Here is a 26,228-nt window from a genome sequence, read left to right on the forward strand (position 1 = left end):
ATATAAGAGTTAATAATAATTGAAATAAAAAGGATGATTATTACATGAAGTGAAGCCTAAATCCTATATATTATAGATATTAATAATTAAAATTTAAGGAAAAATTGTTACTTCTCAAATAACAAGCGAACTTTAACCTGAGTAGTTTCAGAGAGCAGACTTTAAGGTGCGAACTCGCACATTTGAAGTTTCTCTCCAGTGAAGGAAGTGTCAGGATATCGGATTCCTTTAATTGTTCTCTATTGATAACTTAAACACGTGATGACGGTAGGTAAACACTTCAAGCTAGAAACCTCACATCTGTTTTACATATCTGACAGTATTATCAACTGGGTTCTTTGAACTTCTGTAACTAACTTGGAATTTTAAAGTTGTATATTTTATTTTGAAGTAGAATTAAAATAAAAATTCAAAATCTCGTAATCGTATTCTTGAGAATATCAGCATTTTCTATTTCAATTATAGCATAGTATGTGTTGTCGACTGTTGAATTTTGGTTGAAATAAACTAGTTGCGTCATAAGTATTCCCCCTCCCTCACTTTTTTAGTTTCCGACGGAACAGTTCCTTGAACGCTGTTCTAAAAAGTTGTGTTTAAATATTTCTTAATTTTGCTGTTTTATAAATTTCAGCATTTTTGTAAACTGTTATGTGCAAACAAAAACATTATAACGAAATGTAGAAGAAAGAAAACTTAAGTAAAATTTTGTAGTAGCCCATTATACAGATCATGGTTAACTGCAATTCATACGCTTTTCAGTTTAAAGTAAGCGATTAATTAAACTATGGGTAAATTCGCGGTACATTTTGTTATATAGTATGCATAATATATTAGCACGAAACAAGTAATCTGTTGCTGTAGTTGTGTGACTACGAAACATCTCGTTTCACGTTCAAACATTTATATATCTGTTCAAAAACTGGACGTTATTTTTAGTAGCAGATTGGGCATAAATTTTGTCGCCAGCTGCTTTCTTTCGCCATCAGGGAACATTACTACTGTCCACACACGCCCGCGCATCAATATGATATCAAGTCGAAGGAGGTAGCGATTCTTGAGGTTGTTAAATTTTCAAACAACCCACGTGACCTTTTGTCGTCGTCTTTCTTGTGTTCTTTGATATATTTTTACTCCTTTACAGGAAACACTGGATGCTATGTACTTATAAAACAAATGTAGTAATGTGCTGTATTAAAGCAGATTACTTAATAAATGTAAATTATTTAGTTATTACGTATGAAAACGTCATTTCAGACTTCATTGTTGGTATGAATTGTAACATAAATTACACTGGGACTTTGTTCTTTGTGAATTTATACTTTTTATCACATTTTTAACAGTTGTCTTTTTATTGTTTTACTTTATCAAAACAATCTTGCATCAGACTTGAATGTTCTGTGGAAATTGGATGAAAGTTTGTTTAAAAACCTAACCTATTACTGAAGTTGTATCTACTGCCTAGAATAAACCTAATTTGCTTATGAAACTGATGTATCTGTGTGTAGAGACAAATACTGTTCTTTCAGTCAGAAGTCATTATTAATAATTATTATATAAACACAGTGTCACATTCTCGACTTTTTCCCCTTGTCCTACACAGCCTTAAATGCTTATTGCAGTTTGATTTTGAAAATAGTTTTTCTGTTTCATTATGTATGTTCAGTTTTGAATTATTTTTCCATTTGAGACATGGCTATATCATCAAACAGTTATTTGTTAATGTGAAAAGAAATGTTTGAATACTCGTTTGTTACAAGAAGTATTGTTTGTTGCTTCAGTAATAATCTGTGTTTTATGGACAGTTAGAAAAGCCACAAGTTCATCTTTTTCATTGAATTCTGCTATATTTAATAATATGTAAAGATGTTAGCTTTCAGTAATATTAACTTTATTAAAAACTGTTCAAAGTAACTTCATATATTTTCCTGTTACAACATTAAGTGTAAATAACTGATCCAAAATAAATTTCTTTCTGTGCTAAATTAATAGGGGATTCCATCAGTTAACAATGGAATTAAATGCCATATTTATGGTTTTTTATACATTATTATATGGCTCATGTAATTAGGTGCCATGTAACCAAAAACAATCTGGACACACAATCAGTTTTCTGCATAAATAGTTGGGGAAATTGGGAAATTATGGGATTTGTGTAGATTTTATTGGTAAGTGTGTGATCTAGTCATTCAGTTTACAATTGACTTTCCATCAGTGATGGAATATTATTTCTAAAGATGAAAAATACCTGTATGTATGTCACATTTATACAGGTACTAATCTCTTAAGACTAGAAGTATGTGTTGAATTAATTAATGAAAAATATCTGTCTAGAAACTTAAAAAAACATTTACAGTCTGTATGTCAAATTGATACAGGTGCTAATCTCTGAAGAGTAAAAGCATGTGTTGAATTAATATAGATATAACAAAAAGTAATTTTACATTTCTCTCTGTTTCAGATGTTTCTGAAATTCCTGAGAATATCAAATTCTTGAAGTCACTGCAGGTGGCTGACTTCAGCAGCAATCCTATTGTTAAGTAAGTGAAAACAAATTTATTCTTGGCTTTACTTTGTATGTGCAAATACTAAATCTGCTTTGCTGAGTTAACTTGGAAGTTTTTATCTAGTCTTTATTCTGTAAAACAATTACCTTGTATCTTGTGATGACGATGATTGAAGAAGGTCGAAACGTTGTTTGCTTCTCTGTATGGTGCTTTCTCTTCCCATACCTACTGTTTTACATATATTTAATTATCTTGTATGTACATGTACTAATTTGGTCATATTGAGTTCACTTGGAAATGTTTTTCTCTATTCTGTATTCTTTGGACAAGTTTGAGTTTTATTACCTTTAGAACATTATCACTTCCATAGGTTTCCATTTTGTAGTTACTTATCAGCGTTCTAATACTTGTCTTACACTAACTGATAAAATACCAGAAGATGTTGTGAGAGGAGTAGAAAATTTCTTTTACATTACTTACATTATTTGCATAATAAGGATTGATATCACAAATGCTGGATTTAAATATTTAAAGTCTTTATGCTAGTTAAGCCTATTGGGTACCGTCTGCCAATTTAGCTTATTGGGTATTGTCTGCCACTTAAGGTTATTGGGTGGAAATAAAAGTATCTTTATCAAAGTCAAGATGTTTTATCACACAGAGCTGAGCTTTTACTTTGTTGGCTTTCAGATTTGAACTTTCATGATCTGTATCAGAAAACACACCTCAGTTCATTTTAATTCGAAGAGTTTTTCTTGCATCGCCCAGCCTAAACACAGACAGACAGACAAAACAAATGTACGTGTAGTTGCTGAATTTGTTGTACCTGGCTATATGCCATAAAATATCTGATAAAACAAACCAGAATGAAATTGGATTTAGATCATTAAATAAAAATAAATATTTACCTTTTAACCATTATCAGTGTTTTAACCAACTATTTGTAACAATTAAGCTTTGTTAATTGTAAAACTGCTTAAATAGCTGTATTTTGAGATCACAAGAGCTACATACATTTTGATCTTTAAAAAAAAAACACAAAAAAACTAAATATTATATTTGAATAAGTGTATTCTTATTTTTCCATCATTGAACCAAGTTTGTTTTAGTTGTCAGTTAGTTAATAATTATAGTTTTTATATCTTTAGAAGTCTATTAGTCACTTCTCTTTCCAAAATCAGTACATTTTAAAGCCTTGTGTTAACAATGTTATACTGATAGCTTTATTTAAAGTAAAATATTTTGTTTTTGACTATGAATTCTTTAGTTAACTGAAAACACTATAATGTGAGGATGATGTTAAGTTTTATCTATAGAAATCTTGATTTCCTATTTCCAGACTAATATACTCCTTTGTGTTCATCTTTTTAGGATTCCATCAGGCTTTTCACACTTGAAAAACCTCACAGTGCTGGGTTTAAATGATGTTTCGATAACACAACTGCCCAGTGATTTTGGCAGGTAATTTTATGTGTTGTATTTTCATTTGATAATGAAATATTTATTATTAAAAGCTAGGATAATAATATTTTTATTTATCAACTATTGCTGTAGTAGGTTTATTACTGGGTGATATTCAGGTGTATCACTTGGTGCATTGAAATACTAGAAAGCATAAACATTGTAAGGCCTAGAATTCCTTTGGGCTGCTTCCATGTGTTGTCTTTTACGTATTGAAGAATGTTTCTCAAACTTGAGATTTCTGTGATATGTGAAAACTATGGCATGGTTACCAAAGAATTCTTGGTTTACAAGGGCAGTTTAGTAACAAGTTGTAAGTCAAATAAGTAGTGTAATTAAGAGATTATATCTTATATTATGCATGTGTAGAGTTACACTCAATGATTAAGTAGCTTATAAAACTGTTTAAGTATTTAGCCAATTTTCTGCTTTCATTCATTCATTGAGGCATGGCACAGCCAGGTGGTTAAGACACTCGACTTGTAATTTGAGGGCCGTGGGTTCGAATCCACATCACCTCAAACATGCTCACCGTTTCAGCTGTGGGGACATTATAAGTTGACAGTCAATCCCACAATTTGATGGTGAAAGAATAGCCCAAGAGTTGGCAGTGGGTGGTAATGACTATCTGCCTTCCCTCTAGTCTTACACTGCTAAATTAGGGACAGCCAGTACAGATAGCCCTAGAGTAGCTATTCATTTGTTTATAGCTTCTGTATTTTTGTTTATGAAGATTTTATTTGTATTTTGGAAAGGAGAAATGTTTACTTTTATTGTGTGTCACTAATTGTAAGCACAGTAAAACTGTCTGTAATATTTTTAAAATAAAAACAAGGAAAAAAATTATAGTTTTTCAAAATAAAAACTTTATTGGAGAAGTTTACAAGAATTGTGGAAGACATAAATACCCGTAATTGAAATCTGTAACAAAAGGTAAGAAATTTCAATTTTGTTTTTAAAAAACAAAGTAGAATATTTTTAAGTATTCATGTGAGTATCATGTATATAAAAAAAGTTATTTTAAATAATCAATGTAAAACATGGAAGGTTTTTATCAGGTTGCAAACTATCTCATTGAGTGTTTTTTTATCTTTTATTTTACAATTAGTGATTAATTGATGTACTTAGGCATTGTAGAGTTAAGTTTTAATCTGATTTGTATTATTATTTTTTAATAATAAAAAAGTGAAAGGACATTTAATTAACTTTGGTAAATTTATTTTATAGTGATTTATTTCAAAACAAATTGAGGAACATGATAATTTGAGGAAACAATATTGGTATTTTTTGTTGTAGGGCAGATATTAGATTTTATCACATTATAGTGTTAAAGTAACATGTTTTGGGATACAAGTAGGCAACAGTGGGAGATTTATAGTTCTTTGGTTTTCCATTATATATTGACTATAAAACTTCATATTTTGTAGCTTAACAAATCTTCAGTCCCTTGAAGTTCGAGACAACATTCTTAAAACCTTGCCACCCTCATTTACATTTTTGGTGAAACTAGAAAGGCTAGATTTAGGAGGGAATGAATTTGAAGAATTGGTAAGCTCATTATCATTCATGCATATTATTGTTTTATTTTTGTAATATCCGCTGAAGTAAAACAATAACATAACTTGTTTTGTATTATTATTTAAAAACAGATAAAAATAGATTATGTATTTTTTGTTCTCATAGTTAGTAAATGTTAATACTGATGATTGCATTATGTAGTTGATCTTTATATTGTGATATTCTGTTTACTTCAACTCTACTACTATTCTTAAAGTTACTTTTAAAAGTGGCTTTTAATACTTATAACACTTATTTTTTTCATTATGTTCTGGCTACATATTGAACTAAATTTAAGTGATTTTAAAATTGATAATTTGGAACAAGATGTTTTGGATTCATGAGACTTAGTTTTCTTCAGATATGTGAAATGATATGCTTTGTGAATTTGAAATAATGAACATGTATTACAAATCTGTCTAGCCTCCACTCATTGGCCAGCTTACAAACTTGCAGGAATTATGGGTAGACTGTAATGAGCTCATTACTTTACCACCGGTAAGTTTGCTTACTGTATATATCTAATATTAACAAGTTTTCCTCTCACAGTGCACAAAAGACAAGTTAAAAAAAACAACAAATAAAGCAATTGTTTGTGTGGATTACTTTATTAAGAGTGTAGTGTACTTGAATGATTGTGAAGGTATGAGGTATGTTTTATGATAGAGTTTAGTTGTAAAAATGCATTACTTTTATGGAAGAGTTACAAACTTTAAAGAGATGTTTGTTTATAATTGAATATTTTGTAAGCTAAATAAGTAATTTTAGTTAATATGGTTATATTTCTTTGCTACAGGAAATAGATAATCTGAAGCAGTTGACATGTCTGGATGTCAGTGAGAACAGGCTAGAGGTACTACCAGAGGAAATTGAAGGTTTGGAGAACCTTACTGATCTACATCTTTCACAGAATTGTCTTGATTCTCTGCCAGTAGGGATTGGAGAGCTACGAAAACTTACCATATTTAAGGTAAAACAGTTAAAACTCTCTCTTTATGCTGTTTTCCTCTATTATGCATACATATGTGTGTTTTGTGGCTTTTTTTTTATCAGGTAATCAGTTTTATCATTTTACTTTTTTGGTTCTGCTAGAAACAAATCTTAGGAACTCGCCATTTAATTCACCAGTGCTTATTTAAGTCTTAGAAACTCACCATTTAATTCACCAGTGCTTATTTAAGTCTTAGAAACTCACCATTTAATTCACCAGTGCTTATTTATGTTTGGCTATAAAATGATTTTAAAAGTATGAGTTAGTTAAAAATAACTTTATCTAGAGTGTGTGTTTTGTTTTATAATATACGTTTTTATCATACACACTGAAATGTTGAAAATCAACTCTTATTGTGTTATAAGTCTTAATGAGTTATTTATAAAAGTGAGTATTTCATTTACTGTGTTTTTTGTAAAATAAATATTTACACATCTTCCAAAGGTTGACCAAAATCGTCTTCCAGAGTTGACACCAGCTATAGGTAACTGTGTAAACCTTCAAGAATTAGTGCTGACTGAGAATCTGATTTCTGAATTACCTTCATCCATTGGTAACTTAGTGAAATTGACCAACCTGAATTTGGATCGTAATAGATTGATGGAGCTGCCACCAGAGATTGGAAATCTTACTAACCTGGGTGTTCTGTCTCTGCGTGATAATCGGCTTACCTATCTACCTGTAGAAACAGGAAATCTAAAAGAACTACACGTTCTGGATGTCTCTGGAAACAGGTTAGTGAAAGAAGTTGATCATTCTCAGATTTTTGCACAAATTTCTTTAAATTGTGACCCTAAACCACAAGGAACAGTTTTTAAAAAGTGAATGGGGAAAAATGCAAAGCTAGAATATTCCAAAAGAAATTAATGAAAACAAGTGATTATAATTTCATTTGTATCTGGGTTTTTAAAGTTATTATTGAATTAGTATGAAAGCATGCTGACTTATGGGAATTGTAATAGGTTAATGAAATATTTTCTTTGTATTCCTTCATTGTCACATTGTGATGGTCTCACTTTTTGTTGGTAAAATAGTAGTTCAACTGTTAGTGGTGGTGGGTGTTGACTAATTGTTTTCCTTCTAGGCTACTACTTTTGAATTAGGGACAGCTAGTGTAGATACTTCTCTTATCTTTGTGCAAAATTCAACAAGCAAACAAGCCTTCTTTTCACCGTCATGGTTATACATTGAGCAGGTTTTAAATAAATAATTGACATACTTAACAAGCTTTTTTCCCACTTCATAATATGCTTGTGATTAAATAAAATATAAAAGACAACAATGAAGAAGAAGAAACTATTCAATGTGCATCATGTATTTATAATATTCTCACTTCTTGATTATGTGTGAAATACAGCACAGGAAATTCAGAGTTGCATAATATACTATGAAATAAAATATAACTGTATTTAATAATTGTGTTTTATTATTGAGTTATGATGTTAATAATGGTAATATTTTGTGATGGTAGTATGTTTGTAACAATGTTACTCAGACATTGAAACATCAGTTTTGCATCGGAGATTTAATAGTAGAGGTAGATAAACAATTATCAGTGAGATACATAAATGGTTTGAATGTAAAATTGTTGCCCATTTAAGGGTCAATTTTTCTTTAACTTTAGGCTCCAGTATCTTCCAATAAGCATCACAGCACTGAACCTAAAAGCCCTCTGGTTGTCTGAAAATCAGGTGAGAAATAGTTTATTATTTATTATTTGATGAATAACTTTAATTGAATTTTCAATTGAGCAAGTAAATGATTTGGTAAATAACTTAACTGTTTTTGTTCACTCAGGTGTATTGTTTATTATTAAGAAATATTCATAGCTTTAACTAAAATCAAATTAGGCTGCTTAAAAATTAGCAGTAACAATAACAAAAATCCAAATACAAGATTATATTGTGGATTTTTACTCTGTTGTTTTCTCTTCAAGTTTGAATGGTTCTGTTTAGTTATTTTGTTGGTGTTAGTGGTATATTTGTTATGTAGGTTTGCATTTGGTTAACAATGTTAAGAAAAACCCAACATATTAATTACTTAGACTTCTAAGATAAGGAGGTTATATTTTACAACTATTATTATATAATAAAAATACCACTAGAAGTAAAAAACAGAACCAGCTACAACATAATGTTTGAAAGTACATGATTGAAACAGTTCTTAAGTGTAGTCAGTGGTTAGACATGATAACCTTCAATACAGAAACAAAGAATATTGAATCATTATATCTAAGCTAGTGGAAGACCAGAAGAAATTGAAGAATATTTGAGTGAGATTAAATACTAAAGACAGTCATTACAGATACTTCCTGTAAAAGTTAAAGTAATAGTTAGTGGATACAAAAAGGGTATAAACATGGATTCTAGCATTGATAAAGAGAAGAACAAACAAAAAACAAGCAACTAACAGATTTATGAATTAAAAAGAGTATGGTTATAAAATATTTGGAATAATAGGGCTTTTTGTTAAGACCAAAACTTCCCAAAGAGTAGGTGATGCAGTAGCTGTTTATCCATACATTAATGTGTGGCAGGTTTAACTTTTGATTTTGACTCCATACAAATTGTTTTTAAATGTTTGTCCATCAGCCGGTTTGGTCAACATAAGTTGTAAGGTGACAACTGGAAGAATCAAGACAAACAGTATAACAAGTGGTATGATACCTAATGAAATAGATACTTGAAATTACACATTTGGCTTCAGGTACTTAATTTTTGTGTTTGTTAGAGGCCTGTTTAAGCCCTGCCACTTCTATACTACAAACAGGTTATTACTGTATATGACTTTATAAGTTGCTTGGAAACTTAATTTCTGAAAGACACGACAAAAATAAAAGCCAATGTTACATTACATCTACTTCAGTCTAGTGCTATGTGTTTTTGATTTCAGTATCATTTTTTTCTTAATCTTTTGTATATAAATGTGATTAATTTGTGTGTTAATAAATAAAGTAGTAACTCAGTTTTTGAAGAAATTCAAACATATGATAATTTACACAAATTAGAGTTAAATTATTTTCTCAATTTTAACAGTCGCAACCAATGCTCAAGTTTCAGACAGATGAGGACGAAAGAACTGGCGATAAAGTATTAACTTGTTTTCTGCTACCTCAACAGGAGTATCACACAGACAGTCTTGGTAAACTTTGAATATTGAATTTTTTTTAATCCCATTCTGTTTCTTATTCCTTGGATCTGTTTAGTCATTTAAAAAAAAATTCAAGTGTATGGATCTCTTTAATGCAGTTTTTGAGAATGTAATGACAAAATAATTTCAAAATAATAATTTATTATAACTATAGAAAACTTGCTACAAAATAGTACAGATCAAGACAGTAGGCTAAGTTGGGACCAGCGAGGAGGTGAGAGAATGTCAGCAGTCAAATTTGCAGAAGGAAGTGAAGATGATAAGGAAGAAAGGGAGGTTAGTTTTATTAACTGTATTAGCTATTTTATTATAATGATTGTAATTCTTATTATTGTGTTTTTATTTATATAAAGGTCATTTTATATAATTAGCTTATTTTATGGATTTGGGAATACAAACCTAAATCTGTTAAGTTAGCTGAGCTAAGTATACCTTTTTCCACATTACAATATTTCTTTAAGACTTGGACATTGTCCTAACAAAGTTAAAAAAAGAATTTTCACATTGGGCACAGTGTTGGTTGGAATATTTAACGTATGTCCTTTTATTTAGAAGTTTTTATCCTTTCTAATTTTATATTTACTGTTTACAATTTTACTATTATAATTATTCCAAATAGTGCTAATTCCAATTTTATTATTTTTATCATAAATATTATTTCACAATATTAGTTAAATTTATGGATTTAGGGCTAACCAATATCTCTTCAGCTGGCTGGGTCATGTACAGCTTTTACCATCAGTCTAAATTGGTGAAACGTGGCTGTAGTAGAGATAAAAAGTGTCAGTTAGAATATTTAATATATCTACTTTTATTATTTCTCATTTAATTCTGTGTTTATAATTTTTATTATTCTCTGTTATTAGCTCAGTATATGCTTTTAAGATTAACCTAAGCCTCCTGCAGTGGCTGAACCTTGTGAGATATTATTGGATTTATTGCTTAAAACATTACATTATAATTATTACAACTAATATAGTTTGAAAATTACATTTAATTAGTATGCTCATTACTAGGCATATATTTTTAGTTCTGGTCTGTGTAGATACCTAGCTTTGATCACAAGTTAATATAAAGTATATTTGGTTTCATTTGAAAAAGTTAAAATAATGCAGATAGTTTGTAATCTATAGAAATAAAAAAACACTTTACAAGTTTTTTTCAACAGTGAACTAACTGTAGAGGATAGAAAGGTTTGTATTGTTTTTAACCATGAAGTCCATATTTTAGGTTATTGACTTCTATTGTCATGTTTGTAAGGTAAATATAAATTTTTAAAATCTTAACATATAGTATGAACTAACACATTATAAGAGGATTGTTTTTATGATATTACAAGGAAAATACCCTTATCTTTGACCTTTGTCTCCAAGTCTACTTGCTGTTATTTTAATTCTATTTTAAGGTAATTTTACAGTAAAGAATAAAGGTTAAATAGGGAAAAGCTTACTGTAGTCAACATTAGGCAATCTTGAAAAAAACTGATTGTTATTCTTAGAAAATTATACCACAACAAATTATTGTTTTTTTTTCAGACACAGTTTGTGAGACATGATACCCCTCATCCTCGTGAACTTAAAGCAAGACATCCCAAGCTGTTTGTCCACAAGGGAAAAAACATTGATGGCCATGTAGCTTCTCATGAAGAGGTGAGTGCATAATAGGAAGTTTAACATTTAAAAAATATTCTTGTTAAAGAATTGCATGGTCTCAGGGTACTTATGGTTACATTGTGAAATTTTGTATGAAAATTATTTTTAGTCTTTAAAGTGTAATATTAAAGAATTCATTATGAGTGCAATACAAATTTCTAGAAAATACTTATGAAAATGTCAAAGTTTCAGAATTATTGTTCTGGACTTTTGAAATTAAGACCATTTATGGATCATATTTTTGGTACTTGATTTAATCTGATTTTGTTTAATAGAAAGAAGATGTTGTTGATAGTTTTCGTCCACAACGAGCAAGTACTGGTTCTGCAGTTTCAGAATCTTCAGAAGCTTCTCTACAACATCCCAAAGGTAGGTATTAACATGTAAAGTATGAAATTTTTCTCTATTTTTTAAAAAGTATTTAGTTCTTGGAATGAGTTTTTTCTTGTTGTTGTTGTTAAGTTTTACACTTTGTTATTACCAAGTTAAAATTAGACTGACCTATTTGAAAACATTAAGTTTGAACACATCTGAATTATAGTTAAATTGATGCAGGAAATTGTCCAAACATAAAGGAGAAAGTAATGGCTTCAAAATGTGGAATTTAAAATAAATTTGATTCTACTACCAAAAAGTTTGTTCATTACTGGTCAGCTGCAGGAAGCTCTCAACAGACATCTCCCTTCAATTGCACAGTGGTATGTCTGTAGACTTACAATGCTAGAAACTGGGATTTTGATACCCATGGTGGGTAGAGTGCTTAATTACAAGCAAACAAACTCAACAAATGGAAATTGTATGGCATTTTACTTAAAGTAAATCTTGTTAAATATTCTGCAGTTTAAATAATAACTGAAATATACAGCATTGTTTGCCATGTCTTACCCATGAGACACTGGTATGTATTTACATTTATTTCTACATGTAATTCTTAGAAAAGCATGAAATAAAATTGAGACTTTTATTTCTATTTAGCTCCAGAGAAACTTCTCTGTGAACAATGCACTTAGATTTTTCTAAAATTGTTTGTGATTTATTTTTCGCTTTATTTTACTTTTCTTTCACAAGATTTATTAGTGCAGCCTTTTGTTCCTGACTTTTTATGGTTTTGCATATGATCTTAACAACTACTAATGAATTTCAGCCTTAAAATTAACTGCAGGCAAAGTTTAAATACTATTGGATAGAGCAGGCTATAAAGTATTTTTGCACTTGTAGACTGAAGAAATAAAAGTCAACAGCAATTTATGGTTTCATTAGACAGTAATTAGATTTAGCTCTTGCAAAAAACAATGAAATTTAGTGGCAACTTTAAAATACTTATGAACAAACCACAAATATGGGAAACTTCTGTGAACTTTCATTAGCCATTTTTGTCCTCCCATAGTACGGCGGTAAGTTTACGGATTTTCAATGCTAAAATCAGGGGTTTGTTTCCCCTCAGTGGACTTAACAGCTAGCCCCATGTGGCTTTGCTATAAGAAAACACACACATTAGACATTTTTAATTTCTGAATGTGATTTTTAAATTATAATTGATTGGAAGCTAAAGAAGGTTTCTTTTTGACAACTTAGGTAAGCCTAGTTAGGTTTAGAGAGTATGATAGGTTATGGTCAAATATTCAGATGATTTAAATCCTCAGTTATTGAGTGTTAAGTTTATCATCGTTAAAATTAACAAAATGATTCATTGTTTATTGAAAAGAAATTTCATTTATTAGTTATAAATTGATTTTGACCAACAATGCTTGCTACTGTACACTGTTTTAAAAAGACACACCATCATAGGTTACTGGTAAGTCTTTGTTAGTTTTAGTGATGTTGTTTTACTATTTGTATCCAGAAATGGCAATTACAGCAAATGTCAAAATATAGTTTCAAAAAAAATCTCAATAAATATCAATCAAGATGTTTTTCCAAAGCAGTATCTTAATAAAATTTTGGAAATTGTATGAATTTTTAAGTGAAAACTTAACACAACTGAGGACTGTGTTTTTAGTTTTGTGTAATTTGGTTAAGAAATATGACCAAGGAATATCAGTAACACCTATCCATTCTGGAAAGGGTTAAGATAAGACAACAAAACAAATTATTCAGGTGAAAATTAATGTCTGTGCTGGTAAAAATATAATTATATGCAGTATTAGCATGCAAGAAGGATAGAGATTATGCTATAAGATTCACACAGCCATTGATTTAAGTTTTTTTTAAATTAAGAAGTGGTGCAAGTAATAATTAATTTCACCTTTAGAAAACCAAAACAGCAAAATTTATTTATGAAGCATACTGTAGATTGTGATGAAATACTAAAAAATTAAAAAGGGAGAGAAATTTGGAAGTTTTAACTTGTAGATTCACATTGTACATTCTAAGTTACAGCTTTACAAATCTCTTTGACTTGATTATATATACATTTTGAGTACTGTGTACATCACACTTTGATTTTACTCAAAGGTTTTCTATTTGTGAGACTGGCTCAGATAAAAATGAAAGTTTTTTCCCCCTTTTTTTGCTTTTCACATTTAGCTGCTATCCTCTGCTTACATTGTACCATCATGATGCAATTTCCTATGTTTTATTTTTAAAATTAAGAGATTTAATATCTGTAGAATATATTTGTAAACATTGCAAATCAAAGTTACTAGTAATTTAATTTTAAAATATTTTTATTGTTAGTTTTATGTAGAAATTTGTTAATAAAAACAATTCTTCCAAATTTATTTTTCCAAAATTTCTTGTAGATAATTTAATGAATGTTGACTAAAATGTAATATTTAAATTCCACGTGTCTTACAGATACCCAACTAGCACGTAGCTTGGTGAGAGAACTTTGAATGTTTCTTTTTTATATTCTTTATAAACACAGAAGTGACTAAGGGAGATGTTGTTCAGGATGGACCTCCCATTTCATCTGGCCGGGTTGCTGGGCTACCACAGCCTCGAGAAAATAGGGCTAATTCTGAATCGTCAGTAGAGCAGGACACACATCATGGTGTTCTGTTTTCACAAAACAAGGAAGAAGTGGAAACACAAGGTCAAGATGAAGAAGTTGACTCTTCAAGTGCATCAGATGAAGAAAACCAATTATTGGTAGGTGAAAGTTATTTTTTGTGAACATTGAAGAGCTACATGTGAGTAAAATTTCTCATTTTTCTTTTGATTTATAAAATTGTTTTTTAACACTTGTTTCATGTCATAACTAAACAAATCTGATCTACTAATGTTTTCAAGTAGTTAAACTTTAATGAATGGCCTTTATTTTAGTTGGAAGGAGAACGACGTGTAGGGTTTACTTCAGACACAGAAGACCAACCTGAACGGCACAATAAACTTCATCGTAGAGATACACCTCATCATCTAAAGAAGAAGCGAATAAACAGAGCTAATGAGAAAGAAGATCAAGAGAAAGTAAAAGTTTTTTTGTGATTGGTTATTTACTTAGATTACATGGAACTTGATGTGTATTTGAAATTTTTGTTTTGTTAAATAAAGTTTGTAACTTTTCTTAAGAATAATCCTGAAATAGTTACATTATTACTTATTTTCTACATAGTTTCTTTGTGATATTGTTAACTCTTAATTTGAAGTGGTTTGGTTGATTTTAAGAAAGAAGCAATGAAACTATATTCTTTTTTAAACTCTTATAACAAAAGCTTGGAAATATGAGATAAAGTAAGAAAATCTCCAAGTTTACTTTATGTTTAGTAGCATTAAGTTCTTATAGAATTCTGTACACTTATTTTAACATTATACAAACTCAACAAGCTACTTCAAGGTCAGATAATAAGTAGGTTGCGTAAGAAATGGTTTAAGTATTCACATTGAAATATACTTCAAAAGATGAATTCTTACACAAAAAATGTATTCATAAATAGAAAATCTGCATTTTTTGCAAATATTCAGTTTTGTGTTGAGAATATACCCATGGTAATTAATCTCTTCAAAATATTTGTAATTAATACCTTCAAATGATGCAAATGTATGTTTATTTTTGGAGCAGAGAAAATATAAGATATTTTTACATCATCAGGTGGCTTCTATTCTTGCCAGAGCCTTAAGTAAAGATGAACAAAAAGACCAGGAAAGTATCCCTACAGTGCACCAGCCATCTGATGTTAGGTGGAATAGTGGAGTAACAGGCAAGAATGGTTTTTCTTGTTATATCGAATTGTACACAATAATTATCTAGCATAAAGTACTTGAATTTATGGAAATGACTGAAAACAGTGTTGAAAAAAAGAAAAGAACTGTACTTTTACTTAATGTAACATTACATTTTATTTCTGTTTTTACCATTGTGTAATCCATTTAATTCATTTGAAATAATGTTATTTAAAGACTATGTACAATAAGTGCTTATAGTTAATATTTTTATTTCAGCTGTTTAAATGCAAGGGATTTTTAATGAAAGTTCGCTATGTTCTATATGTTTTACATGAATAAGGTAAAGTTTCACAGAAATTTGAGGCTAATAGAAAAGATAAACTGTATATGAATTTTTAGGATGTTTAGTAATATGGATCTTAAATATTTTAAACACATACTTTGTACATCTTTTAGGAAAATTTTCAGTAATTTTTATTTGTTTAGAGAAATATTTAACTTTCTTTGAAACTTTATTTTTGAGTATCGTTAAAAGAAAGTTGTTTCGGTAAGTTATTCAACATAATCTAGTTTTATTAAAGTTGTTAGTTGGTTGTGTAAGATGCTCTCCATCACAAATTTTTGTCCAGGTATTGTTTTATAAAATTTGTTTATCTGTTTACAGGTACACAAACAATGATAGTATCGAATTCTTCAGATCCTATAAATGTGGTCCAGGAAAAACTCACAATCAACTTGCATAGGACACAAGCAGGTTTAGGTCTCAGTATAGCTGGAGGGAAGGGCTCAACACCATACAAAGGTGATGATGAGGTGGGTGGTATGAAATATCTAGACAACAAACTTGAGAGTTCTCTTTTATCATAACCAAAAATTCAAGGAATAGTAACAGAAGTAAAGAAATTCATTAACTCTTTCTGCACATGGTACTAAGTTTTTAGTGACATGTATTCAAAATTTTATTAACCATTTCATGACGAGTTCAGTGGAATGTAAAGTTGTCTATGAAAGTAATTATACTGTGATTTTTGATAATGTATGATATGTTTGCAACATTTTACAGGTTATTAGTGAAGATAACAAAACTTTTATATATGTAAAAACAGCTGGTATGGGTTCAGAAAATTTTTTTTATTTAGAGGAGTAAACAACTTTTCTACCTTCTTCGGTCATCGTCAGGTTCTTTGTGAACCTGATAATGACCAAGAAGGTCGAAATGTTGTTCGCTCCTCTAAATTAAAAAAAAAAAATTCTCCACCCATTCCAGCCATTTTTAAATATATATTTTTCTCTACAAGTGGATTTTCTTGTCATCAGGGATTATAACAAAGCTTTTGTGAAAACTAAAAAAAATCTGTTTTTACTTAAATAGGTGTTTTAATTAAAGATTTCCATGCAGTCCCCCCCCCCCCCAGAATATTGACTATCCAACATAGAGTGATTTTTATTTCAAGATTATAAAATGTTTAAGAAAAACTTTGGATTTCATCTGTTAATTTCACTATCAAATCAAAATCTTTGTATATGTTCAATACACTTGACTAATCTCATAACCACCATGAAAAAATTAGGAAATAAATATAAATTATGCTTTTTTCTTTCTAGAATGACTGATTACAAATTTTAACTCAAACACAGCTATTTAATCTAAATAGCTTAAATGTCATAACATTATACAATTATTTATATTTATATGTATTATATTGACCTTTCAGTTATTAGTGGCTTTGATAGAAATTACAATGATGTGGTACATGTGCACTTCTTATCTTATTCAAGAATATAAAAGTGACCTTTATTTTTTTTAAGTGATTTGTCTTAGTTGTGTTTTAGTGGACTAGTATTTTGCAAAGTACAATCACATTTCAGTTACAATATGTTATATATGTATATACATTATTACTATTTACAAATAAGATTTTAAACTTGTATTTCTTAAAACATAGAACTGGAAATAAAGAAGTAAAGCAAACAGTTACCTCTTCTAGCTACAACCTTTGTATTTTGTTGCTGCTTGCCATTAGTTGCTAAACCTTAAGAAATTTTGTACATGGAAGATATAAAACAAAATATTTTTTTTTTAGGTTCTGTGTGTACATTTGAGTAACCAAAGAAATTCACTAATTTATCTAGTGTAGTAATGAAGCTGTACATGAGACAAAAAAGAACTTTCAAACAGGCTAAAAGACTCAACTTACCAGCATGAAGGTTTGTCTCAAAAAAAAGAATTGGTATTATTATATTTAAAAATGGCTGGGAAGACAAATTGTGGGATATTCTGAGCTTTTGATTGGTTATTCACATGTCATACATAGAATTAAGTATATATATATATAAGGGACTGTTTCCAAAATTTGAAGAAAATGGGTGGGGGGACATTGTTTTCATTTCAGTGTATTAGTGATTGGGAGGCTTTTGTTTTATATCCTAATTTTCAAATATTCAGTTACTTGAGTTTCTAATTTGTACAGAACTACATTTTTTTAAATTTGCATTTAGCATACTATGTGACAAACAAAAATTGATGTTTAAGTGTTTTTTTTTAATATTTACTTTTAAATTAAGAAATTAAATCATGTTTATCATATGAAAATTTGAATTATAACTTAGAATTTTATACCAAACTTAGTGACATAAATACATGAAATAGTAGTTGAATAAAATTTTGAATGTAAGTCAGCAAACACAATGACATGGCCTTTGTCTTGTGATTTATGATGATAGGGTTAAAAACTTTTTGTTTATGTTATATCAATGTGTATAGCATAAAATCATAGATATACAAGTTTTAAGCTCTCAATTTCAAGAGGCAGTACTTTAAAAAATCCTGAATTTCCCCTGGTGTAAGAAATGTGATATATTTTCTCCAGGCATCCCATCTTCTGTATTTTATTTACCACCCCTCCAATAAGTATGAAATTTAACGTAAATTACTCTATAAAATTCTCATTGCTCTGACAAACAATAATTTGTATAGCCTTTAATATAAAATCAGACATCTCTTGCTACACCACCAGTCACATCTTTTCTTTCAAGATTTGTTAGTAGATTTTTTTTCTTAATACTGTATTATGTGTAACCAAATGATGTATAACATATTTTGAACAGATAATCGTCAATTTCACTAAGAGTACAGGCTCTGTTCCCATTTATCTTGGATAAATTTGTAATGGTTCTTGTTGCATTGCTAGAAAACAAAAATTAAAACACAGCCAATATAGGGAAGACAAATGGTCTGTTTTATATTACTGATAGGTGACTTGAGTGCACATGCACCCTGTCAATGAAAACTATGTAATGTTAGGTAGTCGTGACTGGAAGGTCAATATAATAAAAAAAATAAATATGTGTTCATATATAGTGTTATGAGACTTAGGCTACTGAGACTATATATTTGTATCTTCAAGTTATAATATGTAGTCATTGTGACATGAATAAAGCATAATTTATATTTCCCTTTTTCTTTTTATGATTGTTACCAGACTGGTTAAGCAACAGACCCCACATAGAGTATAGAAAATAAAATATAAAGTCTTACTGAAAACAAACGTTTGAAATGTATTTAGGAATTTTTAGAGATTTTTGGGATGAAGGATAGTTTTTTAAAATCATAATATGAAACCACTTCGTATTCAGACTAGTAACAAAACTGTTTTCACAAACAAATCTTTAGTGAATGTATTTAATCTAAAATTCTGATTTTTTTGTGTACAAAAAGCTTGTAATATTTACTAAAATCTTGACAAATTTTATGAATATACACCTGCTGTATCAAAAGTTATAATGCAAATACTTAATATTTGTAAGTGTATAGAAAAACTCATGCATATTGTACTGAGCCCTTATATGTCAGTGATATCTTATAGTTTTTGTTCATTGTTACATAACTGACCCTTTCAGAATACTAATATTTTTGCACAGTCAGTCAACTGACTGGGCTTATTTTTTACAAAGCTGTGTAAAATGGATGATTTTTAAAAATAATTATAAGTAATTTTTACCATATTTACTGCACCAAAATTATAATTTATTAGAACTGAAAATATCCAGATATACATACTGTTAATTATGTTCTGGAATGGTTATTTGTTCTTTCTGCCCTTCATGTTAAAGCTGGACCACAGGCAAAAAGCCCTCAACTTTTAAAACATTCTTCTTACAGAATGCCCAATATTGTTTCCTCCCAAGTCACTCAGGGCAGCAACCTTATAAATTGTTATATCATTTGATAAGGTGGATGCTTGATTACATCTACAAACTGGCACATATTTGAAATGTCTAAGCAATTTGTATGCAAGTTAATAAGTATCAATGAAAAAATGATTATTTATTATAGAACTTTTGTTTTTCTTTTACATGGGTTTTCTGGTAGCTTGGCCCAGATTTTGTACTTAGTCTTCCAACTTATCTAAAGTTCCTTCACTACTTCCACCTCTTATGCTTGAACTTGTGAATTTACTTTCCCTTTACCAGATAGTAGTTACAGATGGTTCAATGAGCAATAAAACATTAAAAGTTAACTATAAATAGATGTATACTGTTATGAGCTTAAAGCTACATAGGATAACTGAATGTGGTTTCAGGTTACAATTTGAAATCATTGTAGGAAGAGAAAAAAGCAATTTATATTTAATTAGATTTTTTTATTTTTGATGGTTATGAGGTTGGTCAAGTGGACTAATCCTGTTTTGAGATAGGGTAGAGCAAATAACAAAATGAAAAGTTTTACTGATAAAAAACGTTGGAAATATATTTAGAAGGTCTTAGGGAGTACACAAAGGAATTTTGAGAATTTTGTGATGAGGAGAATTTTTAATCTTAAGTGAAAGCTACTTTGCTCATGTACTTATTCAAAATAGATACTTAATATATTCATGGGCAAATCTTTAATTTATTAAAAAATACGTATTAAAAAAAGTGATACTTTGTATGTGAAAAACATGTAATGTTAGCTGAAAGGCAGCTAAATTTTGTAATAATATACATGCTTTATTGAAAGTTAAAAATGTTAACTCTATAAGGACTTTAAATGAGTACAAAGAGAATGCATGATTGGCCAGATTGACAGATCCGTGTTGATAGATTTAATAACTGTGTTTACCATTAAGTTGCAATGTTTGCACTAATTTATAAGGGTTTCATAATTTATTACACATAATTTTAAGGCTTTTATAGCTTACATGTATTCCTTTGCAGTTTAATATAAACATTTCGTATTCCATTGAATTGTTTTGTTTTTCAGAGCATTTTTGTCTCTCGGGTAACTGAGGGTGGACCTGCTGAAAAGGGTGGTTTACAGGTGGGAGACCGCATCCTCAGTGTAAGTATTTTTGCAATGTAAGCAATGTATGCCAATAAGTTTGATATTAAAATACAGTTTATAAGTCATATTTATATTTGCAGTTTTAATTTCTTAATTTTGAAAGGAAATATTTAAAGAAATTCAAGTTATTCACTTCCCAGTGTCATATGTGTTCTGAATTCCTTTTATTTATTTTATTTTGTCTCTTATATAGGTTTTAGAGTTTCCATTGAGATATAACTCTTTCCATATGGGCATTCTTTTCTGTGCATATTACAAGGTTTTACTGAGTTAATTCAAAATTTAATTACACTGCTTAATTTTTCTGGTATAAGAATAAACTATGCATTAAAAGATAGTATAAGAATTGACATTTGCTTTCTATGTTTTCCCTTTTGTCTAATTTATTTACCACCTCTTCAGGAAGTTCAGAATTTAACATAAATTATTTATTATATTGTTATTATGCAGACAAAGAATACTTTTTATAACCTTCAATCTTTTTTGGTTATAGTGCCATAAACTATAATATCAGACACCTTTTGCCACACTCGTGTTGCATCCTCTTTCACTAAGTTCCAGTAGTTCTCTCTGACGTTTAATATGTATTATGAATAACCAACAGAAAGCGAATGTTTTAGTCTAACAGATAATGTGTTGCAATGTTTTCAGTACAGAAAATACATCATTAATTCTCAGAGAAATGTGTTAAAAGTACTTTGTTAGAAAATCTGATTTATTTTGCACAACTTGTAATGTTTACTATAAACCTTCCAAATTTTGGGAAGGTACATTTATTATATTCACTGCTATAGCACATATAGTTTCATGGTTAAATGTTGGTCAGAATCTCCAAATCCATATTCAGAGGGATAAAAAGTTAAAATCTGAGGTTCAATTAACATAGTCAACCATTACATTAAAAAAATAAAAAGATATTTTGAATAAAACCAGACATGTCTCTTGTTCACTCATACAATAAAAATATGCACATTTTAACTTTTTCTGAGTTATATATAAACAATTCCAGTAGCATGTGTATTTTTAGGTATATTTTAAACGATACAAAGCCATTTAAATGTTTAATATTTTGAAAGGGACCATATCTCTCTTATAATGGTACAAAATTACAAACTCATGGCATTGTTCTGGAAGGGGACATACATGTGTCCATGATAGAGAAAGCATTTAGATAAAATAATCTAGGTAGTAAAATCATAGTTCCAAAACTAAACCAAAGACAAATTGAAACTTTCTAATTGGCTTAGCTTTACAAAAAAAACTGATTACTCCTTAAAATTTGTAATAAACAAATTTCAACCAAAAACTTCTTTATGTGCCTGGAAAGACAGCTTGCTGTATTTATTTACAAACCAAGACAAAAAACCCTCAGGGACAAAATACATCTGTATATCTAACATATAGAAGGTTGAACCTACAGTGTTTTACCTTGAGAGAGAAATTATGTAAGCAGGACTGTAATGATATTACAGCCATATTTCAGAGCTAGAAAGTAGTATTTGGTTTAGTTTTCCCAGGTCTTTGATTGTTTGGGTATGAAAATGAATCTGTTTTAAAGCACTTAAAAGCTTTCATCACTGATTTTTGCACTGATTTAAGTATTATGTGAGTTATGTATTAATAGTATTATGGTAGAGGGCTGATAAAAGTTAACATTTATAGGATTTGTCACTCAATAGTTCATAAGTATCTTACTAGTGTAAGTGGATTAGTCCTTTAGTTTAACTCAGTTGGTATACATATATCTGGCATAGGAAAGGTCTCAAGTTAAATCTTAAACTCAAGGGTTAGAAAAATGAGATTATTCTAAAAAATCGTGGCACTGGAATAGGACATCCCACGATGCTGGTATAAGGCTTAGGAGTGGATTTTGTTTGTAAGACGAGATAAAATGTAATAGTCTGGGTGATTAAAAATGCAGTCCTGTTGGGTTATCTTGTAAGTTTTTCATACAACATTGAAGTAATCAGATTGTCACAGTTGTAAAGAAAGGCTTGATAAAAATGAAAAAAAAAAAATTCTCCTGTGTACAAAAGTTTTCTGCTATTTTTACATCTCTGAATCTTTCCAAAAAATTGCTTTGAATGCTAGATTAATTTACAGCTAACTTGTAGTTGTTAAACAGACAACATATATTGTTGTTTTGTCATTCAGAATTCTCCTCCTTGGTACATATTTCTGAATGTCATTCTTGTTCCAGTTAACTTAGTCTTTCTGAAAAATGTAACATACCTTCTTCCACTAGAAGATCATTTTTCTTAGTAGGTATTTTTTGGACATTACTTTGGTTACAGATAACTTTAATCCCATATGAGAACATTCTAGAATGTTCAGGTTTTTCCATGGTTGCTCAATGTTAATCGTTATACTTGTCTCTAATTTAGTTTCATGCCAGACATTGAAGAAATTACATAGGAATTGGATATAGCACTTTTAAAGTATCATAACAACAGGATTAAGCATCATATACCCTATACTATTATTATGATTGCATATATAAGAAGATCTAATAATTTTTTATGAATTCCAAGAGAAAAACATTTGCCCACTGTATACTTAAAAACATGTATGAGAATAAACATGTAATAAACACAACAAAGGAATGCCTGATTTAATGTTAGCTTCATGAAAGATGTTCTTTTACATTAAAAAAGAAAAGAAAAAGAGGATATTGACTTTGAAAACCATTGCAGTAATAATGTCTATCAGTAGCATTACTTGCATATGTAAAAATTTCAGATGGAAATGTTCTCAGTTATGAGGTTAACAGAATATTGCAAAATTAAGGTATTACCAAATATATATATCATTATTAACATAACATTCTTTTATACAGGTGAATGGTGTTTCTCTTGAGATGGTAAATCATTTTGAAGCTGTGGACATTTTGAAAACCATTGGTAACAACATTACATTAGAGGTCATCAGGGAATCACCAGTTTCTCAGGTATTGGTCTAATAGTCTTCCCTATCTTTGTCAGTAATAAGAAAATTTACAAAATACAGTACGCAAACAAAGAACAAAAGTTTCTTGCTCTCAACAAAGTTTCTTGCATTGTTTCCACTCCTTTGCATCAACCGTTACGATTTGTCTAGATTTTGGTTTTGTATAGATATGATCTTGGATTTAAAAGGTTTTACGAAATTTTGCAATTTCAAGTTTTATCAGGATCATTTAGATTCCTTCCACAGAATTCTTGGGACATTTTAACATTTACACCACTGGGATAAAATGTGACTTTTTTTGACAAAGTTATCAGATTAACCCTATCATCACAAGTAAAAAAACGATGTCATATTACATTTCAAATGACTGAGCGTAATGATTATAGACAGAGCCCTTTATCATTTACAGCTACTAGGCCTGACCAATGTCTCTAAGCTGTTTATTATAATAATAATAATAGTAATATTATTATTACTACCATAGATTGCTCATTTATATTATATTCTGAATTCTTACTCATAAATGTTGTTATCTGCATCGTTTTTGTCTTCACCTCAGCCTTTTGTTGGTGAGATGCCGATTTTGTATGTGTGGAACAATCATTTATCCCTCCATGCACCACAGAAAAATCAATGTGACAAATTGTATAAAATGCATGACTGTCACTGGATATTTTGCACTATACTCTTTCCTAAATTTTTGATTCACAGTTTTAGTCCTTTTAGATTTGCCAGAAACAAGACAATCTAGTGAATGAGGCCTCTTTTTTTCCATCTTGTGAATGATTGCATTGGTGTTTCTATGCTGCTTAGAAAATGAGAAATACCCATCTAAAAATGCTCTGATTGGCTGACAACCATTGATGACATAACTATGGATTCCCCCACGTACCCAGTATGAAGAAGCACTGCACTGAAACTATTGGTAGATGTCGGAGATACAAATATTTTTTATTATTTCAAGCACAAACATGATTATCGCAAGTAGCCATTTGGACTGTCTTTTATTTATTATCAAAATTTATTTGTATCTCACTAGAAATTTTCTTTTCACCCCTTTCAAGCCCTGGGGAAACAAGTTATCACTTTATTGTATAGGCCTATATAATATATAAAAATTTGGGAGTTGCAACAAGTCGTAATATTTGTCTGTATGAACGTATAGTCGTAATGTATATACCAAAATCGTAATGGTTGGCATCTCTGCATTTTGTTGACTTGTATTCAAAATGTTATTCAACTAATATTTTATTAATGTATGCCAGTAACTTTGGTGTCAAATTGAAGATTATAATTCCAATTCTAGTATTATACATTAGTTAATTTCTCAATTTAAAACTAAGTATTAACAGTGCTTCTATGGGACAGGCACTCAGGATTTGGTTTGTATGGCAGATGTGTATATAATATAACCATAACTTTTAAGCCATAAACAAAACACATTGATATGAAACAAAATATGCTGCATATTTTAAAAAAGGATCCTAGTGTACAAGCTACAATGTGGAATTATAAAATGTAGACTGGAAAAGTTGGACCCACATTGCAGTGGGGATGCACTGTCTATCAGTCTTAACCTCCAGTTTTCTAGTCTTACGTATGAAGATTAGAAATTAGGAGAGCAAGGTGTGGGTTCTCAAGAACTAAACTAAACTAACGTGGCAGGGGTTCAGTTTAGAGAGAGAGAAATCAGAAGAGTTCTCTCCAACTGGGGTGTTCAGGAACTTTATAGTTCCTCTTAGGTCCCCACGTGAGAAATGTTTTAAAATATCCGTGGAGTTTTTACTTTATTTTTAACATTTCAAAAATATTTGTGAGTGAGAGGAAGGACGGGAGAACTGGACGAAAGCAGCGAAAGTGAAGTGAGCCAGACTTTAGCTCGAGGATGGAGAACCCTGGCGGCTGGTGAATTGGTTTTAAAATTTACTGTAATTGATTAGATACCCTTGACTGGGTAAACGCCCTTTCAGAATGAGGCTGGGACCTACAGGTCCGATGCCAGAGATTTTGCTGTGGGGAAACGGGAGTACCCGAGAAAACCACTTTCACGCCTGGGCCGAATAGTCTACCCAGACCGTGCCCGAAGTAGCTGGGAAAGAAAAAAAACAACACAAAATTAATAAAAAAAAAAAAAAAAAACTGATGAACTACGTTGATGGTGTACGTGAAAACTGTTAGCTGCAGTCTTGTAGATCGGGTGGCAACTTCATCATGAACTTGTTTCCACACTTGAAGCCCATTGGTGCAACTGAGAAACGTGGCCTTGGTGGTGGAACTACTGGCTGTTCTTGGTGAGTTGTTCTTCGCTGGTCTGTGATGCTTTGTTTCTTCTCGAGATTTTGGTTTGAGTTTTCTGCGTGGAGGTAGATTGTTTTTCAGTTTGTGCTGTCGCTCGATGGTTATCTTCGTAATGGTTTGAGTCTGGCTGGTTGTTGAGTTCTGTGGAACTGGGATTGAAGTCTGGCAGGAACTGTCCTTTTCTTTCTTGAACTACTGCAACTTGGCGTGTTGCCAACAATGGGTGTTGTCTTCTTCTGAGT

At 30.1% G+C, this 26,228-nt stretch overlaps 1 protein-coding gene across 2 annotated transcripts in view; it reads left to right on the forward strand.

The window, feature by feature from the left end:
- LOC143223332 (protein lap4-like) overlaps window positions 1–26,228 on the forward strand; it is a 79,641-nt gene that overhangs the window by 16,401 nt on the left and 37,012 nt on the right. For both annotated transcript variants that reach the window (XM_076451199.1, XM_076451200.1), the window contains exons 3-19: window positions 2,459–2,537; window positions 3,876–3,965; window positions 5,393–5,513; window positions 5,946–6,020; window positions 6,319–6,492; window positions 6,958–7,247; window positions 8,138–8,204; window positions 9,549–9,654; window positions 9,818–9,939; window positions 11,199–11,312; window positions 11,591–11,684; window positions 14,182–14,405; window positions 14,580–14,723; window positions 15,346–15,454; window positions 16,084–16,232; window positions 20,662–20,739; window positions 23,579–23,689. In XM_076451199.1, coding sequence (XP_076307314.1) covers window positions 2,459–2,537; window positions 3,876–3,965; window positions 5,393–5,513; window positions 5,946–6,020; window positions 6,319–6,492; window positions 6,958–7,247; window positions 8,138–8,204; window positions 9,549–9,654; window positions 9,818–9,939; window positions 11,199–11,312; window positions 11,591–11,684; window positions 14,182–14,405; window positions 14,580–14,723; window positions 15,346–15,454; window positions 16,084–16,232; window positions 20,662–20,739; window positions 23,579–23,689 — 2,147 coding nt within the window. The remainder of the gene's footprint in view (window positions 1–2,458; window positions 2,538–3,875; window positions 3,966–5,392; window positions 5,514–5,945; window positions 6,021–6,318; window positions 6,493–6,957; window positions 7,248–8,137; window positions 8,205–9,548; window positions 9,655–9,817; window positions 9,940–11,198; window positions 11,313–11,590; window positions 11,685–14,181; window positions 14,406–14,579; window positions 14,724–15,345; window positions 15,455–16,083; window positions 16,233–20,661; window positions 20,740–23,578; window positions 23,690–26,228) is intronic.

Source organism: Tachypleus tridentatus, chromosome 8, assembly GCF_004210375.1.
Source record: "Tachypleus tridentatus isolate NWPU-2018 chromosome 8, ASM421037v1, whole genome shotgun sequence".
NCBI classification, from domain to species: domain Eukaryota; kingdom Metazoa; phylum Arthropoda; class Merostomata; order Xiphosura; family Limulidae; genus Tachypleus; species Tachypleus tridentatus.